The sequence below is a fragment of the Anneissia japonica genome, unplaced genomic scaffold (assembly GCF_011630105.1).
Source record: "Anneissia japonica isolate Jap-2015-1 unplaced genomic scaffold, ASM1163010v1 scaffold9291_len582782_cov165, whole genome shotgun sequence".
NCBI classification, from domain to species: Eukaryota; Metazoa; Echinodermata; class Crinoidea; order Comatulida; family Comatulidae; genus Anneissia; species Anneissia japonica.
The window spans coordinates 273,410-293,605 of record NW_022710618.1 but is presented as its reverse complement, the minus strand read 5'-3'; the positions used below and the strand labels follow the sequence as shown (position 1 = coordinate 293,605).

General features: G+C 32.6%; 2 protein-coding genes across 2 annotated transcripts; both read right to left on the bottom strand.

Annotated features, from left to right (window-relative positions):
- Positions 1-3,793: 3,793 nt before the first annotated feature.
- Positions 3,794-7,117, bottom strand: LOC117107024 (protein wech-like). The gene has a single exon (XM_033248541.1). The coding sequence runs from the start codon at positions 7,113-7,115 to the stop codon at positions 4,947-4,949; it is 2,169 nt and encodes a 722-aa protein (XP_033104432.1). The 5' UTR covers positions 7,116-7,117; the 3' UTR covers positions 3,794-4,946.
- An 8,110-nt stretch (positions 7,118-15,227) lies between these two features.
- LOC117107045 lies at positions 15,228-19,505 on the bottom strand. Its single transcript, XM_033248568.1, has 4 exons — positions 19,353-19,505; positions 18,311-18,850; positions 17,338-17,384; positions 15,228-16,554 (listed from the first exon to the last, which is right to left on the bottom strand). Exons 1-4 carry the CDS (start codon positions 19,366-19,368, stop codon positions 15,790-15,792), a joined length of 1,368 nt encoding a protein of 455 aa, XP_033104459.1. The 5' UTR covers positions 19,369-19,505; the 3' UTR covers positions 15,228-15,789.
- Between the last annotated feature and the right edge of the window lie 691 nt (positions 19,506-20,196).

Sequence of the window (20,196 nt, the reverse complement as noted above, 5' to 3'; positions counted from 1 at the left end):
TACATTATTATTAATTATTATTACTGTACATTGAAATATTACATTGATGAATTATTAAAATTGAACTAGTATACAAATATTTACTGGGTGATCTGGTGGCTGTACTATTGTATGTCGACATAGGACAGCCTCTAGATCACCAGGGGCTATAATTTTAACTATGACCCGATTAAAATCCCAGTAAATACTTGTTTTATATGATGGAACATTGATTGTAGGCATTTGATTGGTTAAAAAACAATTTCAGGCATGAAAGTAAATAATGACATTTTTTACAATTTGTATTGTGTATATCATCAGAACTGTATTTACAGTTGCATATATAATATTATAATTTTATGTAATTTATAATATTTATATTTATTTAATATTTTTATGTACATTATAGCTATATTCACAGTTGCAATCATATATTATAATTATATATTTATATTTATTTTACATTCTTTTTATTTATTGCACCACATAGTTTTTTTCACAGTTGCAATCATAACGTTATGAACTTCATATTATTATTAAACACAATGTTAACATTAACAATGCCAACAGTTCAGAATTGCAAAATATACTGCATTGTCTATTTTTCAAAACAGTGGCCCCAGATTTTAATTTTGCAATTAGGCCTATTTATTGTGATACCAGGGAACAGTAAAATTACACTGTTCCCTGTATATACGCACCACACAGTTTTCCATTTTGAAAATGGAAGAATTGTTTTCTTGGCTGCTTGATGTATTGGCAGTGAAATTGATCCCAACAGGGGTGGACGAGTCATTGGATGAAACAGATTGGTTTCCAGTAATTAATGATGTTATTGCTTGAGACTTTTTCATTTTTTTTTTTTTTTGCGTCACTAGTTTGTGTATCTTTATGCTAGATTCTGAATGATGACCAAATACTGACATAATGTCTCTACTCGCAAATCCGGCCAAGTATAGTGGTGTGACATATTGCAGTACCAAAGTACATTTGGCCCAACAGCACCTACTTTTGGCCTTTGCCAGAAACGTTTGCACTCAGAATTTAGCTTATTGGTGTATTTGATGAAAGATGCGAATATCATTTGGATTCTCTATCATAACTCCACCTTGGCTTTGCTCAATAGAATTTTCATGATTGTTTTTGGAAAGCGTATCTCTAATGGTTGTGTATTTTTTCAGAAATCCTGCATGAATTTCAAAGCTCTCTCTGGTCATGTCTCTCAGATTTTCCCTTCTCCTGTTGCAAAAGTATAACATATGTCTATAAACGCTTTATCCTGTAAATCTTCTAAGGTATTTAGATTTTTGAAAAAGTGCCATATCTTCTTCTGTAATTTGCTTTTTGTGCTTCTTGTTTTTTCGTATTATCACTAGCTGCCGAACTCATTAACACTTCTAAATCATGTACATCAACCAGTGTAAATCTGGAACACTCTGCCATTGTTGTTGCTAGCCTGCGCAAAATAGGCCTAGTATAATTTTCTACGTCGCGACTGGTCGCAACGTCTTGGCAAAGTGAGCAAATTGCGAGAGGGCAGCACAAAAAGACTATTCCCGGCTTGGAGGGCATGGCTGAAAAAATTGCCCGGCTTTTAACCAATCAAATGCCTGGAATCTATGTAGTCGGTATACAATAATTTTTAATCCCGTCTATGATGTGCAAAGAATATCATGCTATAGTTACAATATTGCCTAGCAACATTATAAAACTGGTTGAAATGGACATGTAATAGCACACTCTAGTTTTCAGAAACATACTGTTAGGCCATATAGATGTGCAATCAACAGAAAATGCCAAAGCAAGTGTGGAATTGTTTGATTAGAGATTATGACTGAATGCTAAAGTTCTGAAGGGGCATATATATGCTAACCAAGGGGTGGATTTAGGGGGGCCAGCCCTGGCCCCACCCTCCCTCCTTTTGGGGGGTAAAAAAAGAAAAGGAAAAAATGGTAGCCCAGAACACCTCAAATGTTATTTTCGGGCATCTAGAACACAAAAATTTAACGGCGGCATGCCCCCAGACCCCCATGACATTGTTGTCTCGATTGGCCCAAATTTCAGCCCCCCCCCCCTTTTTGGGGCCCCCTCCCTTTTTGAACACTAGACACCCTCAACCCTTCCCACTCAGACCATCAGCTCATTAATAATAGATGGATTTATAAAGCGCAAATAAACAAGGTCTCTATGTGCTCGGGACTAGATGTTACACTTTTCAATAACTTTCACCTCCCCTGAGGGCCACTTTATGTCCTCTGCAGCCAGTAAACCGGCGCACTTTCATCTGTCCACGACAGGGGCCGAGTGAACCAGTACACCGGGGTAACCCCCTACTCATCTCGAAAGATGTACTGGGTTCTTGAGCATTTTGTCTACACTGGGCCTACGGTTTATAGTCCTTATCCGAGAAGACTTGTTCCAACACCAGAACTACAGTAGCGAGCCGGCCGTAAACCCGTGCCAATATTGTTGGCTATGATCACGGTGCCCCTGCTTTAAACCGCTCAGCCATTTGGCTCGCTCAAATTAGTATACCAATATACGATGCTATATATTCAAAATAAACTTACCATTAGTGACAGAAATTTTTATCTTACAAATAAAAATCCAAAAGCATAAAAAAGATTGTTAACTTGCTCTTAGTATCTGTGTGTCTGTGCAAAGTTTCGTTGTAATCCGTCCTTTAGTTTTAGAGCCATCGGTGCCTAATGTTTTCCATTCATGCTGAGCATTATACTAGATATACAATATGATTTGATATACGTCCATCTCCTATTGTGGGGGAGAGTGTTGTGATGGGGTCAGACATTTGCCTGCAGGGTCCAGGGAAAAACCAAGGAAATTTTGGGCCCTTTAAATCAATTCTGAAGTGTTTTGGAACATATTTTACTCAAACAATTGTTCTTCATAAGTATGTTCATCAGGGAGAATTTGACTGCCCCCCCCCCCCCATCTACAGGCAGTGCAGCCTTGCAACTTTATATTTTTGAAGAATAAAACAGCCAGTGGACCCCCCAATAATATTTGGTTTTTAGAGGATTAATTATTGATTACTGTGTTGATTGTAAATCAGTGATGTATTCAAGGGTGCCCCAGATTTCCCCCTCCTATTTTTTTCGAATGTATAAAAGAGAAGGGAAAAAAGAAAATTGTAGAAAAATTTAAGTCTGAGAGTGCCATTTCCCACCATTAAGAGGTGCCATAATCATAAATTTTCTCATCTCAGCCCCGACTATGGTGTGGCTGAGGTGGTTTTACCACCTCCACCTGTGAAAATCCCTCCCTTGCCCCTCTATTTTGAATTCCTTGACCCACCACTGCAATTGTTAAATTTTATGTACCACCAATTGTCTTAATTAGTTTAGAACAGCTGCTGAGAACGAAAGTCCTCCCCCCCCCCCCTTTAATATTTATTACTATAGACTAGGCCTTTAGGAGTAGGGTTAAAAGAAGCACTTCTTACGATGAATTTTCTGAGAACATCACATCAAAGGGCCCGTAATTAATCTTGCCTTGGGGCCCTTTCGCACCTAGCTAAGCCGCTGTCCCCCCCCCCATCCCCACACTCCCTCACTACTGGTACGACCACTGTTCCTCTATGCTTAAAAGTTTGTTTTTAATCTGATTCTGTCTTCCTTTAATTAATCCACAGAGGTTCACTATACTCCATAATGCTAGGGCAAACAAGGTAAGAATAAACTTACTATTTACCTTCATTAAGCCTTAATTTAAAGCATCATTCCATTTTGTTATTGGTGAGTTACTTGCTATTTGGGTGTTTAATTATTTTATGAATCAACAGACATTTACTATATAACTTTAACACAAAATTTATTGACAAAAAGGATCAACATTTCCGGTCCATCATGGACTCATTTTTAAGATCAACTGAACAATAAACATAAGATAATAATTTTAAACTTAAATATTCCAAAATGTTAATCAAAATTTAATTTATCAGTCATCAAATAAACACTAAATTCTGTGTTGTACATTATTTTACAAATTAAGGTACAGAGTAGAAAATCAAGTAAACACAAAATATATTTATAAGATGAAACAGTTTGTGCAATATCAGCATAAAGTATAGTGGTTGGGGTTGAGGAGAGCACATTTTCAACATACCTTCTGGAAATTACACTTTCAGACTTTCAGAAGTTTTCAAAGAAGTGTTTTTAACAGAATAACATGCCCCAAGCCTGCTGGTGCAGCAAATGGTTAGACATCGCATGCCAGTATCCTATGCCACTAGATACAGTGAGCAACACTCAGAAAAAGCCACACTCTTGTAAACATTGCTAGAGTAGGGGTGCCTATGTGGCAGCCACACTATTGTAAACATTGCTAGAGTAGGGGTGCCTATGTGGTGTTGCTCTAAACAGAAAAACTTTTTTTTTCAGCCGGAAAATGATTTATTTTTAGCAGTGTTTCACGGCCGGATCAAAATATTTGGCGGGCTGCCCGTGGGGGCTGAATATTGGGGGTATAAACCAACTAATCAGATTCAATCAAATATATTTGTCCAATATAGAAGTAGCAGTGAGTACATTTTTCAATGAAAAACATATATAGATAAAATATACATTAAAATGAATAGTGAGTTCAAATCATGTAAAATACTAGATTATTTTCACTCAATTTAAAACAACTCCATCACTAAGCTAGGTCCTTTCCAACATTTGCAATTGTAAACACTAATAATTATTAATAGATCATAAAGCCCCAAAAGCTTTGGCCTTCAAGTTGTTGACGTTAATTGATACAAATTTTTACAATAGTAACTTGGCATCTACAGGAGTCTAAAGCCATGTAGGGCCCCAGTGGGATGGATTATATTACATTGCTAAATACCATCAAATTGACAGCCATCCTTAAAACATGATTAAATGTTATTTAAAATGTTATGTAATAAAAGAATTTATACTATATAGATTAATTATTCAAGTTTAATGCAAACACAATTATCTTTAATAATTAAACATGTTTACACTTTTGTTACCATTATTTGCTACTACGACTGTGCGTGGATGATAAGAAATGATGGATACTCCACGTGGATTGTTGATTCCATCTTCTGGTTTATCAATTCTTTTGATGAATTTTCCATCACTACTGAATAGCTGTAGTTTGTGATTACTTGATATAATGATGTTGTCATCCTCATCAACTACTACTCCACGGGGATCTATCAACTTACCATCCTCATCACCTGCTTCAACAAGGACTTTCAAGAACCTTCCCTCATTATCAAATAATTGTAATCTGCCATAATCATTATCCGATATGAGAATATGTCTCTGATTTGTAAGAGTAACATCAGTGACTTTACCTAATTCACCATCGTTGCCACCCGGTGATCCTATCTTCTTCATCATTTGGCCACTATCAATGTCAAACATGAACACACAGTTACTACAGACATCTGCTGCATACACAACATTTGATGTCTCATCCACATGGATACCAAACGGTCTCTCCAATACTTCATTACCAATTGATTTGATCACCTGACCATTCATATTACATATTTTTATGCTATTATTACCCAAATCACTCAATACAATGTTACCATTCTTCATTGTATACATTCTATAAGCTTGCACACCTTGTGGTAATGTAAGCATACCAATATATTCTCCTGATTGCTTGTACTTGAGTATTTCATTTGTCTCACATGATGTCAGCAAGCAATCATCTTTACACTTAACTACATCTTTAACAACATATTCTTTTTCTATGCCAATTGTATTCACTAATCCTTCCTTCTCTACTTTGATTATCATTGGTGACTGCTTTATTGGTTCATCATCAGCACTCACATCTAGTTTACAAACACCTGGACTTGTGCATTTTCCTGTCACAAAATAATATCCATTGTCATCTTTTTCAATTTGTGTGATATTGGTTTCTCCTGTAGGCTGTGTCCATGTTGCCTTCAGTTGATTTACATATATTTCACATTCATCTGTTTTAATTATTTTGGCAACAATTGTCTGACATTGGCTCACAGATTCCTCTCCCTTTAATTCTAGACAGTCTGCTGCCCCCTTGTGTGATACATACCCAATATCACATTGTTGGAAAAAAGCTATTTGATGTTTGTTTAAAAAGAGGTGAACTTCTCCATCATCCGCTGGCTCTGTTTTTGGCAATTCATTGATTCTGTCCTTCAGTGCTGTAATTACTCTTTCACTTGACTGCATTGATGTAGCTTCATCACTGTTCAATAATCGATTCAGAAAACTCAGTTTTGTATTTATATCAGATATTGCTGTTCTTAGTTCCTCCATTTGATCATCAATTACCTTCTTTTTTGTTTTGTAGGTTGTTTCTACTTCATTTTTTAATTTCTCTGCATTCTCCTTCATTTTCTTGACCATTTCTTGCAAATGATTGTCAATGTCTCTTAAACTTGTAGCTTTGCTTTGCTCTAGGTTCGTAGCATTTTTTATAACAGCTTTCAGACAATCATGCAATAGGTACTTGCAGTGATTGGCTGATTTCTCTAGTGTTTTTGAAGTTTCTTTGAATGTTTGAAATGCTTTAGAAATGCTTATTGGTTTGTGATTTCCTTCCCATACACTATGGTCAGTAATTGTGCAATGCATGCATATTGGAATATTGCATATGGAGCAGAAAAATTCTAAAGGCTCTTTGTGAAGGGAACACAACGGAGGATGTAACACTGCTATCTGTAAAGGGCTCATTGATTGCAGATCCTCGACTGAGTGTAGCTTGTGATTTGCTGAGATGGGCATTATTTTGTGATCTTCACTATGGGTAGAGCACAAGTAATGTCTGCATTCCTGGCAGTAGTATTTTGCCTCTCCTTTTGCACAAACACATTTCATCTGGTCTGTTTTTGAAAATTTTTCAGTAATTTCAATTAAGTCATTTAAAATGGTATTTGGTGGAAGCTTTTGAAGCCCGCCCTCTGGAATATGATAAGATTTTGAGCAAGTTGGGCAGGTCAGCTTACCCTTCTCTTTCCTTACCCAACCTTCAAGACATGCCAAACAAAAAGTATGGAGGCAGTTGAGTGATTTAGGATTTTGAAGTCTGTTGAGGCATATGGCACACTCTAAGACTTTCTCATCAACATTTTCCAGAAACTGATTCAGCTCACTGGTAGCCATCTTGATATCCCTGTGAATTAATAATTATAAAATATTACTGGTAGTCGGTTGCTGGATGTTACTTTTCAATATGACAGATAAACATCTCTGTTTTCCTGTACTTGGGTCTTGACTTGACTTGACTTTATTTGGAATCATAAAAAACAGTATATACATTACAGATAAAATACATAAAATCGATAAAAATTTCATATAAAAAAAAAAAGAGACACAAAGGATGTCCGGAACGTCCATAAAGTCCAAAGACTTATTTCCAATGGGGTCCGTTGACAATTAAGACAAACAACAAAACAAAATTTACATAAAAACTAAAAAAAAAACCTCTTTTTTTTTAGTATGCCAGGTCTATTTGTATAAACAGTACCCAAAAACAGAGACTCACTATGTGAAAACAGAGACCCACAAAAAGTCAGAAAATATTGTTTAATTGGTAATTGGGTAGAGTATGTGATTCAATAGGACCTTAGTGGAGTATATGGTAATGTCCCTAATCCCATATGCATAGTTATGGTAGTGATATGCAGGTCATTATGACCTTAGTGGAATAATGTCCCTATCCCAGAATGCATAGTTATGGTAGGGGTATGCAGGTCATTATGACCTTAGTGGAATAATGTCCCTAATCCCATATGCATAGTTATGGTATTGGTATGCAGGTCATTATGACCTTAGTGGAATAATGTCCCTAATCCCATATGCATAGTTATGGTATTGGTATGCAGGTCATTATGACCTTAGTGGAATAATGTCCCTATCCCAGAATGCATAGTTCGTTTTAGGGTTGGTGTATGTGGGTCATTAGGAAATTACCAGAGTAACGTTCCTACCGCATGATGCATATTTTGGTTTAGGTTAAATTTCTTTTATTATGTTGAGAGAACTATATATACATGTTCCAATGTTTTTGCTTTTTGAACAAAATAAAATATTGTCTCGTATTGTATTAATTGCATGCACTAGCCTTTATATACAGCGGAGCCCATCAGCCCCAGCCCCAAACAAAGAAGTATAATGATACAGTAGCAAGTGTGACGCCCTCTATGGCCTAATTTGTGTTGGTATATACACAGTTTTCCCTATAAAAAAGTTAAAGCAACATGATGACAAAGGAAAATTGGTAATCTCATGTAAAAGCAATAGAAACCAAAAAAAAATTGATCCAATATAAATCACAGCCTAACAGATAGGCCAACCATAGAGAAATTTATTGTTCCATGGCCTAACTGTCTAGTTTTTAAAAACATAAACAAAAGTAGCTTTTAGAATATGATTATACAAATATTTTACATTTTATTTTACCATGAAATATATGTCAATGAATTCTAAATATTAAAAATAGTATTTTCTCAAAGTACTATAGAAAAAAACCTATAGCATTACGTGAATACACATAATATACCAGGATGATATGAGTCTCGCCAATCGAAAGAAAACACTGCCCTAAGAGTCTGGAGCCATGTTTTCTAGATGCCTGGAAATAACCTCTGAGGCGTTTCGGGCGATCAATAATTTTTATTTTCTTTTTTAACTTTCCAAAAGGGGGGGGGGGGGCGGGACAGGCTCACCCCCACCTCTTAAATCCACCCTTGTTAGGTACTGGTACTTTTTGGTTAACAATAATACCATACCATACTCAGGTAATATGTTGACCTGGTTGTTTTAAATGTTGCTAATAATTAGGTTCATTTACCTATTTTCTATCTAATTATGCTACATTATATTATTTAACAGCTTTAATTAATCAGATAATTACCTTAAGTTTCTCTGCTGCACGTAGGTGTGTTCACTTGTACAGTACAAAACAACGGTTGTGGGTTTTTCCAGATTTTCATCTTTAGTCATGACCTGGTATGTTGATACAATGTGTGCATTTAAGTGTGACTTGATGATGTCAGTCATGTAATTTGGCTTCTAAGTGGATGTTGGGTTTCCTCTGGCAATTCATAAATGTATATAAGCGTACACCTGCCAACTCTCATGCATAATAAGTGAGTCTCATACATACCGGGGCACATAGAAAAAATTATTAAATTATCACTCTTTTTTTTTTTTTAATTGATGAGGGCGGGCATTTTTTTTAAATTGATGAGGGCGGGTATTTTTTTTTTTTTTTTTCAATCGGAACAATAGATTATTTTGCTTTTGTTTTTATCGATGAGGGATGGACTGTTTATATTTGGTTTGTAATAGTAAATATTGTATAAAAACTGGTATAATTTTATAGTTTTTTAAAGAAAGTGTATTTGAATTGAAGTCACAAAAATGCATTGTTATTTTTATGCTGTTGAAATAATTGATGCAGCAAAAAATCTTTTTTTTTTATTCCCACATTAATATTTCCCGATTTTTTGACGCGGGCGGGAGTGTTAATCTAATAAATTTTTCTATTTGCCCTAAGCATCTACTTTTTTTGTATACAACATTAGATACTTACAAATTAATATTGAAATGACATTTCAAGACAATACACGATAGGAATAGTGAAGTATGGATTTAATAAAATTAAAGGAAAAGTGCGAATTTGTTTGTTGGACCATGAAATGGCTGAGGGGTATGCGGATCTCTCTGTTAGTGTCCCACATTTGTTTTACATAACCTTGGCAGGTCTGGTGACGCCATAACCTGCTCGGAATTTTTGTTGTTCATATTCCGTCTTGTAACATGAAATCAAAGTAGCAGAACATTTGTTACTCTTTTATTTTGGAAGTTAAGTTTCATATTGTAATAACAGAGTCATGTCATATTACTTTTAACCTGAAATAATAATTGAAAAAGAAGAGCCGATTAGTATATAATAGATGCACAGTATACCTGTACAGTAGTACTGATTCAGTTTGAATTTTATATGTTCAAAACATGCTTGAATTACAATGTACAATGGAATAGGAAGAATGGGAGAGGAGTCACAACTTGTCTTCTGCTGTATGAATATTTACCACTGATATAGACTGGAAAATGGCTTGTAGATATGAAACAGAATAATGTTTTAGCACTGAATTTTATTTCAAAATTGTCAAAAGTTCACAGTGCCGGATCTACGATATATTTTCTGGGGTGGGGGTGCTAAGCTGTCCGACAGAGGGACTTGAATTGTGGGCCCAAGCTGGGGAAGGGGTTGGGAGAGGGTTCCCTTTTAAAGGAGATTTTTTTAAGAATAGCAACCTCTGGGATGGCTGGAAATGACACTCGTAGACTGTGACTTAAGCCCCCTGTTCCCCTGCTGGCACCGAGCACTGCAAGTTTAGTTCTGTTTAAACTAATTATTAAATTTGAATAAATGTAAAGAAAACATGTGTATGATAGATGTCACTACATAACAGTGAAATACTTTTATTGATGGACATTTTCACTGTGACTGAAGTGATGATCATGTGGTTTTTTCAATATATGTATTTTAGATGTCGGATTTATATGTATATCATATTTTTATGTCAATTTGTTAAATTTTAAATATCAATGATTATATAAGTATTTTTTTAATGTGCAATTTTGGACCCCATTTGAAATTGGCTACACTCTAGCCTAATGGGCGTTCCTGATGCTCATTAATTTTTATTGTTTTTGTTCTCAAATCATTTTTATATTGTTTGTGTATGTTGGGCATCGATTAAATTCAATCAATCAATCGATCATACCTTTAACTAATAAGTTAATGTAGGAATATTAATCAATAAATATAGAAAACTTACTTTTGTATTGCATTTTTAATTGTTCTTTCAATGTTCAGTGAAACAAGTCACTGGTAAATGTCAAACACAAATTAATTTTAGCCTTGTCTTATTTTTCCTATTCTCAAAAAATCCATGAAGTTGCATCAAGCCCAAAAATTTCATGTTCACCTGTTTGAATTATGACATTAAATTTTATCTTATATTAGTTGCAAAGCCATTGGTGCATGAAAGTTTTCCATTTGCAGGCATTAATTGATTTGGCAAGGAAAATATAGAGCATGTTTTAAGCTTCTGTTTTATTTTCATCAATCTTTTTTGTCAAATATTATTTTGTGCTTTATTGTATTGTGTTGTAACTTTACAGAATAAACTTCAACAGAATGGATGACAGGAAAAGGACAAGACCTACCATTAAACCTTGACCTACCTTGACCTACCATTAAACCTTGACTACTCTGAAGCAAACAAGGTAAGAATAAATTTTACATAATGAGAGTGTTGGCCAGGTGTGCTGATATGCAGAAAAACAATAAATTTAAAAGCAAAATGGACAAGTCCTTTCGATAATTGAAATTATCAGCTTGACATTAATGAATAACAACAGCTACTGGTATATGAATGTGCAATTATTGTTACCTTTATTGTCTACAGTACAACAAATCATACTTGCTTTGATCTAAATAAATGATACAATCCACACAATAAATTATATTTACATTTACATTACAGCATAAATATATTTAATCATGGAGAAAATATGCCTTTTTGGATTAGACCTTATTGACCTTAAATTCTGAGTATTAATATTAATATTATTACTTATTATTATTATTATTATTATTATTGTTATTATTATTATTATTATTTATTGTTATTATTATTATTATTATTATTATTATTATTATTATTATTATTATTATTATATTTCTTTATTATTATTATTAATATTATTGATAGCCCTTTACAATTCATATGTAAAGTGCATAGGGGCAATGAGCAATATGCTATATATAAATACAGTGTACCATTATTATTATTATTAGCATTTCTGTCCAGTATTACATGATAAAAAGCTAAGTAATACAGAAATCAGAGGATGAAAATAAGACATGAACTGCATTAAAAAAGAAAAAGTAAATGATCAGTAACTGCTAAAATAATTGGTAAATATATGCACTGCATCTTGGAATTCCAAGTATATACTATTATTATTACTATTAATTAAAAATATGTGGAAGATAAGTTGGAGTTTATTAGCCTATCAGCTTTAACTGAACAAGAAATAATTATAAAATTATTTAAATACATAATGTAATAGTTATATAATTTAATGATAATATCATTCTATTATAGTTTTATGAGAATCTTTCATTTCAAACTTTTTTGAATTTTGTTCCATTACTATGTTTTACAGTAATTTAAAAGTTTACAAAAAGTTGCTAGCTTAGTTGATTTGATGAATTGAAATTGAATAGACCTCTTTGGAGACCAGTACATACACCAAATTCAACTTGAAGATCCCTATAGGTGATGCCTTAGGCCTGTATGTCCTTATAGACAGTCTATAGGCTCTAAAGGCCATCTATAGGTTCCTGTAGGCTGCCTATGCCTATACAATCCTAAAGGCTGCCTATAGGCAAAGAGAATGAAAAAAAAGAAACAATACAAACCAGAGTTACACATTAATTTTATGGATGTCACATCATTTACAATTTTGACAGGAGTGGCATCCATTTAATATACTCCTGATATTTCAATTTGATTGAAACACAATACAAAACAAGTGAAGACAGTTGTAGAATGTCATTTTTATAATTCAACTTTAACATGTTTTACAGTAATCTGCTTTTGCCAGGTTTTCCACAAACAGATTAGTATACATTTCATCCACCAATAAATTTCCTGTTATTCATTGTTAGCCTAAATAAGGTACATTATTATTATAAAGATATAATTAAATATATTAAAGTTAAAGCCTATTAGAAATAAAACATTAAATATCAATTATTAAAGCTAAGATATAATAATCAAAGATCATGATCATTGTGGTACACATTGTCAGGTTTAGCATTATTACTGTAAAACTAATTTGGATTATATAGTTTCCTGACTAAATTTTGTGGACTCGCAGTGTTCTCCCAAATCCGTTTTAGCCGTAAATTTATTGATAAAAATAACTGGCCAGCCAGTAGCAATTTTGAGTTTTCAAAATAAAAAATCTACTTATTAGGCCAAGGTAGTCTAGCTACGCTGCCCCTCTTTCAATAAATTGACATCATTTCATTCCAGTCTACTGTATGTCTAGGCTATGAATATATATTGTGTTGTTGTTTCTTCAAGTCATTAACCCCACCAAAAGTGGTAATGCCTTTACACTGTGTGCATTGCTGAATTTTTATGAACAAATTTACCAGTAAAAATTTGTGAATTTGGAGAACACTGGCTCATATAACAACAACATATAATATTTTTAGTCATGTAGAAAAGGTTTTTGTATCTGACCTTATATTGACCTTATTTGAGTTTTGAATTTTTGAATTTGAATTTATCCATCCAGTAATCACTGCAGTAATTTATGAGGCGCCATCTGTTCACTTATTATTTAGCAAAAAATTACATGGTTTTTTACGTTCTATATTTATATAATATTTTATATATTATATAAAATATTATATATTATATAAAAAATTATATATTATATAAAATATAATATATAATTTTTATATATTATATAAAAAGTTATATAATATATAATTTTTTATATATTATATAAAAAATTATATATTATATGAAATATTATATATTATATAAAATATTTAACGTAAAAAACCATGTAATTTTTTGCTAAATAATAAGTGAACAGATGGCGCCTCATAGTAATTACTTTGGCTGAGTAATACAGAAATTTGAGTAACATAAAACATGAACATGAAAATATACCCTAGTGGAGTCCTCTGTCAGTATTGATTCAAATTCAGAATATAAAAAGTAAATGATCAGTACTGCTAAAATAATTTATTTTAAATATTATAAATACTTAAATAGCAAAGTAGTAGGCATTTTGTGATATAATAATATGATAGTGTTTAAAACAAAAGCCTTGTGATAATTTTAACATTTAATTGTTCCAATCACACTAAAACAAAATGATGGTAGTAATAGTAGTAATAGGAATAGTAATAATTTAATGTTTTTGTTTATTTATTTCATGGTATCATTATTCAGAAAAATATATACAAAATCCATAAAATCATTCTATTGCAGCAAAAGCTGAATTGCAGAAACAATTTTATAAAACAATGACAAATAGACGTTACACCAAAAACAGATTAATCATTATATTACATTACAATTTAAAACCATGTAATTTGCGTATGTCTTCTACATGATTTGTCTGAATAATTTACACCATATGAATAATGTAGTAGATGTTTCTAAAAGTTAACATAAGAGTATTAAAAAGTGTATGAATACTAGCAAATAGTTTTACAACGAAAACCATGCATAAACAAAAGTATGAATTTAAGCAATATCTTTCATTAAAAGGAAGGAAAAAGTAAGCAAAAATGGTATAGCAATATTACTCTATGACTTAGGTGCATGGTTTACAGATAAATACAGAATATTAGAAAAATTATGTTTATTTAAAACAATGTTTTATAATAAATGATTTATGAAATACAACTTATATTTAATATGTATCTTCAATTTTCGAATAAAAGTGGGATGACCCCACAAAAGAGAGAGAGAGAAAAAAACAATGCAAACCATGTTTTCCCATCATTTACAATTTCTACAGGAGTTAAGGCATTCATCATAATATACCTGATATTTAAATTTGATTGAACCACAATACAAAACAAGTGAAGGCAGTAGATGGTATGCTTTAATAATTGAATATTTTTACTGTTCCGCAACGATTTGCAATTGCTACTCTCCTTGGATGATGTGAAATGAAGCAAAATGCATGTGAATTCTCAAACTCCTCTGGCTTATCAATTCTTTTTATGAAAGTTCCATCACTATTGAAAAGCCGTAGTTCGTGAATAGTAATTGGTATTTGATCAAAAAGACGTAAGGCTTTTCCCGTGCTCCTTTTCTTTTTTTGTTCGCGATCTAGTTTATTTTTTTATTTTTTTTTATTTATTACACTTCATCACTGCAAAAATACAAGAACAATTCAAAAACAAGACAAAAAGCAGCGAAAAGGAGGGGATGAACAGGTGTCAAGCACCTCTATCTACATCCCCCCTTGAACAGATTACAGAACCACACAAAATATACAAGAGAACAGGCGAAAATACAGAACATTAAAATAGTAAAATAGTAAAATAGTAAATATACAAATTTAAACATACAGTACAAAATATAGCTTAAATTATTAAGTCTACTTACTATCATGATGTTGTCATCCTCATCTACTGATACTTCACAGGCATACCTGAATTCCCTATTTTCAGAACTAGCTTCAACAAGAACTTTAATGAACTTTCCCTCATTATCAAATAGTCGTAATCTCCTGTTATCCTCCAGTACAAGAAGATTTCCTTGGTTCGTGAGAGTGATATCACGTAACTTTTGACCTTCTTGTATGCCTGATAACTCTATTTTCCTGATCATCTGTCCACTATTAATGTCAAAGGTGAACACACGACCATCAAATACATACAAAGTATTTGATGCGTTATCCACATGGATACCAAATGGATGCCTTAATAATCCATTACCAATTGATTTGATCACCTGACCATTCATATTACATATTATGATGTTTTGTTTAAAATAATCATTTATTGCTATGTTACCATTTTTCATTTCTAACATTTTGTTAACATTCACACCTTTTGGTAGTGTAATCGTACCAATATATTCTCCTAATAACTTGTTCTTGAGAATTATATTTTGGGCAGATGAAATCAGTAAGCAATCATCTTCACACTTAACTATATCAATAACAAAAAATTTGTTAAGTATTTGAAAGGAATTTACTAATCCTTCTTTTTCTACTTTGTTTTCCATTGGTGCCTGTTAATCGGCTTGCCAGGAGCACTTGTATCAACTCCTGCTGCATCCACTTGTGTTAAATCAGGACCACAAAGTTGAAGTGAGGCAAACTGTAAAGGCTTCGTTGATTGCACATCCTTTTCTTCTTTGATTTTCATTGGTGCCTGCTTCATTGGTTTGCCTTGAGCACTCGCATTTAGTTTATAAACTGCTGCCATCACATTTGTAACAATCTCAGGATCACCTTGTTGCAGTGAGGCAATCTGTAAAGGCTTCGTTGATCGCACATCTTTTTCCATTTTGATTTTCATTGGTGACTGCTCCACTGGTTTGCCATGAGCACTCACACCTAGTTTATGAACTTCTTTTGCCCTCAATTTTTTAACTATCTCAGGATCACCTTGTTGCAGTGAGGCAATCTGTAAAGGCTTCGTTGATCGCACATCTTTTTCCACTTTGATTTTCATTGGTGACTGTTCCACTGGTTTACCATGAGCACTCACATCTAGTTTATGAACTTCTTCTGCCTTCAATTTTGTAACATTCTCAGGATCACGTTGCAGTGAAGCAATCTGTAAAGGCTTCATTGATCGCACATCCTCTGCTAAATATAGCTTGTGATTTGCTGACATTGGAAATATTTTGTGACATTCATGACATGTAGAGCATAGGTAATGCTTGCAATTTTGGCAATAGTATTTTACCCGCCTTTCATTTCCGCAAACACATTTTGTCCAATCACTGGGAGACATCTTAACAGAATCCTGTGAATTATAAATAATTTTTGGGGTTTGGCTAATGGTAAATTCATTCTTTTTAATTTGTTATAGATAATATTTAGGAAGCAGCATTGAGATGAAAGAATGATCTGAATTACGAAGAATAAAGATTCAAACATGTAACTATCAAAAAGAAGGCAAACTACTAAAAAGATAATAATTTACATACAAAGTAATTATGGAAACATTATTTATTAAATGTTTCATAATAGTAATACTTGTGGATATTATCAGATACCGGTACCGTATTAATTGAAATAAAAACAAAAATATTATATTGTAATGAAAATTCTAACTGCAGATTAATAAAATTGTTTTATATCACCTATGATAGGATGGGTTCTACATTTAAAATCACAAAAAAACAATCATGTATTTTAATAGCAGATTGAAACGTATGTTGTTGTCTCTTTCTGCTCTCTTTTCAATATGTTTTCTTTCCTATGTGCCTTACTTATTCATGCAGGACAGAAAATTATTGAGATTTTGTGACCAAAAGATGTGGGGAAAAATCACTTTAGTTTTGTTCCTGCCACTGATGTCAGTTGCATCCTAGAGGCAGTCTTCTAACATCTACTAGACTAAATATATGCTGGCTCTGACAGATGAATTAACTCCTTGTTGGGTTTAAGCTTCTTTGTCCTGAATCACACAGCAGCAGATTGCTTATTTTAATACATGGGTCACAATAATATGGTTTCAAGGCTTGTAAAAAGAGCATTCATTTTTTAGTTATAATTTTGTACAAGAATCATACTGTGAACTTACCGAAGATGTTGCTGTGCTCTTTGGTTTATTAACCAATATTGTCTTATCTGTAAAGGTAGATAATGATTGATATTATGAAAAGAACAATGTTTGTACACATAAAATCAACTTTGACAGTCAAAGGTGTATTGATAAATCTGTAGCTGTCCTGTTAAGGCGAAAACTTGCCTAACTATACCTTGTTTAGTGAATCCGCCGCCTGTAAATTATGATTCGAATAAAAATAAAATTTTTGACCAATTAGTGCACTCGCACCTACGAAAAACGTGAAATTTCAGGAGATTATAAAAGTTTCACTTTATTCGTATTATGCCCACTGCTGTCTTGAAATCTCCAAGACTAAGATGTTGTATATTTGTTCCTAATTAATTTTTTTAACTTTTATATTTATATTTTTTTTTACATATCTATTTATATTTTTTTTTTACTTTCTAATTTTTTGGTGTCTTTTTATTGTTAGGACTTTTTTTTTTTTTTTCTCCATTAATTTTATCTGTGTGTATACTGGGCACTCTGGGAGAACAGTCTATTTGACTGAAGAGTCCACCCAGTATAAAGAACAAATAAATAAATAAATAAAATTATATATATCTGAACATATAAACACCCCATTACTACACTGTTTATATTCACCAATATTTTCTCCTTCATCTGGATGTTTTTGGCAAAATTATTTGCTAAACAAAATTTTAATATTAATTTATTTTTTTGCCCTCCTCTGACGATCATAAAAGCTAAAAAAATATTGGCAAAACAAGGTATAAAAAAGCCTCGCCTAATGTGGGAAGTAGTGATTTTCCAACCGTGCCAGTGACAATTTTTATTTATTTACTGTTTGTGTTTCCATTAAACTGATAGTTTTTTTCATTTAGTAACATTGAAACACACAGGAAATAAAGTTGGTACTCTTGTATTAAATACTCATGGAGTTTTTTTATAATTATATGTTATGTATAAATTGTACTCATTTTACCTTCTGTTAGAGCTTTTCCTGCCCTTGTGAGGTTATATTTCTTCAAGTTTTCAATGAAGGCTTCCATCTCTCCTTCACAAATTACCATTCTCTGCTCTAGATCCATTATCAAAGTCCAGCTTTCAGCTGCGTGTTCCTCTGCAACACTATACAATCCACCAATCTGTTTTATTTCATCTGGACTCAGTGCCATTCCCAGATTTACAAGTCTTTGTCGATGAAGTGTAAATTCTGTGATTACAATATTCTTGATATCTTTTGGTATCAGGAATGATGGATGTCGATCTTTAATTAACTGTTCCATGCCAAATTGTTGTGTTACCTTAATAGTTTCATAGAGGAGAGTGAGATTGTTTGGAGTCAGATGTCCAGCACCAATCAGTAACTCAATGATGTCCATCATTTTAGAACACTTATGTAATGCATAAGTATCTTTTACATGGTCTCTGTACAACACTTTTAACATGCTGAGACTGCATCGTCTGTCAAACCATTTGGACACATCCAACTTAAGACCTCCAAAATTTGTTTCGGCATCTTCTACAATTAAGATAAGAATATCATATGCAAGTTTTTAAAATTTCAGGTACCATTAACATCTCCTGTATTAATAAAAAAATAAGTTAAAATAGTTCACAAATTCAAATTCTTAGAAGTGAATATGTCTGATGAACTAAAGTGGCCACCATTGCTATCATCTACATTGCGTAATACAGACTGTGTCTAAATGAGGGCACCATTATTATTCTCATAGTCTCCATAAACCTTTTGTATTAGAAATCAAAATAAAAAGGAGTCTGACAATGTGGGGAATATAAAAAAATTTTTAGCATCTATTATTTTTGTTTGCACAGACTGTCTGTTATTATTTTTGTTCGCACAAACTGTCTGTTAATGTAACTTGTACCTAAATTGGTGGAGGTGAAATGGGTATACATCTTTTCCCATGCAGTTTGATTGAAAGGAACAGGAACAGTTTATCTATATTAAAAATAGAAGTTTAAAAGTGTGTTTCTTTATGAAGGATAACAGATATGCTTACCTTTGCATGATGCCATGTTGTCAGTATGAAGCTACTGTTTTAACATGTTGATTATTTTTGTACTCATTCATTTCTGGAATAGAATTATAAAAATTCCAAACTTAATAAATAAAATTTATTTTACAAAGATAACATGTTTTATTGTGAAAATTTTTCTTTACCATTTTAGTTTATAAAGACTTGATATTAATGTATGAAGCATTTAAATCCAAAATATCTTAAGCCCCAGCATTCCAGACTGTCAAATTTTAGTTTACAAAAATATATGACATGCCTAAAAATGGCCATGACATCACATCATGACCATATACGAGCATATAGCAATTTTTTTTTCACTGTAAATCTGGAGTTAGAACCCTCTCATTGCAAATATATTTTGGCGATAAAGAAGTAAATGGAAATTGTCAGAAACTGAGCTCGCACATAAATAGGGGCATCTAAAATGACCACTGATTTTGTGGTATATTTTATACTATGCATAGTATTAAAAAAATGCAATACATACAATTACATACATTTTAATCCACTTTTTCAAATAATTTTGAGTAAATATCATTGTATCAATCTAATGACACGATTTTTAACAATTAGTAGTAATATACTTACCTTTGAGTTTATCCTTTATCTATGCCAAGGTGTCCTGTATCTGTTGTGTAAGCGTTTTCCTTGGCATATTCTAGGTGGTCTGTGTTTTGACATACTGTAGGCTACTTACCTTGTTTTTGTTGAATCCAGTTGTATTGTAAAGTATATGCCTGACTAAACAAGAATAATGAATCAGTCAAGTATTATATATTGAACTGCTGAGAATATCCTTATATTCAATTCACAATACACAAGTATT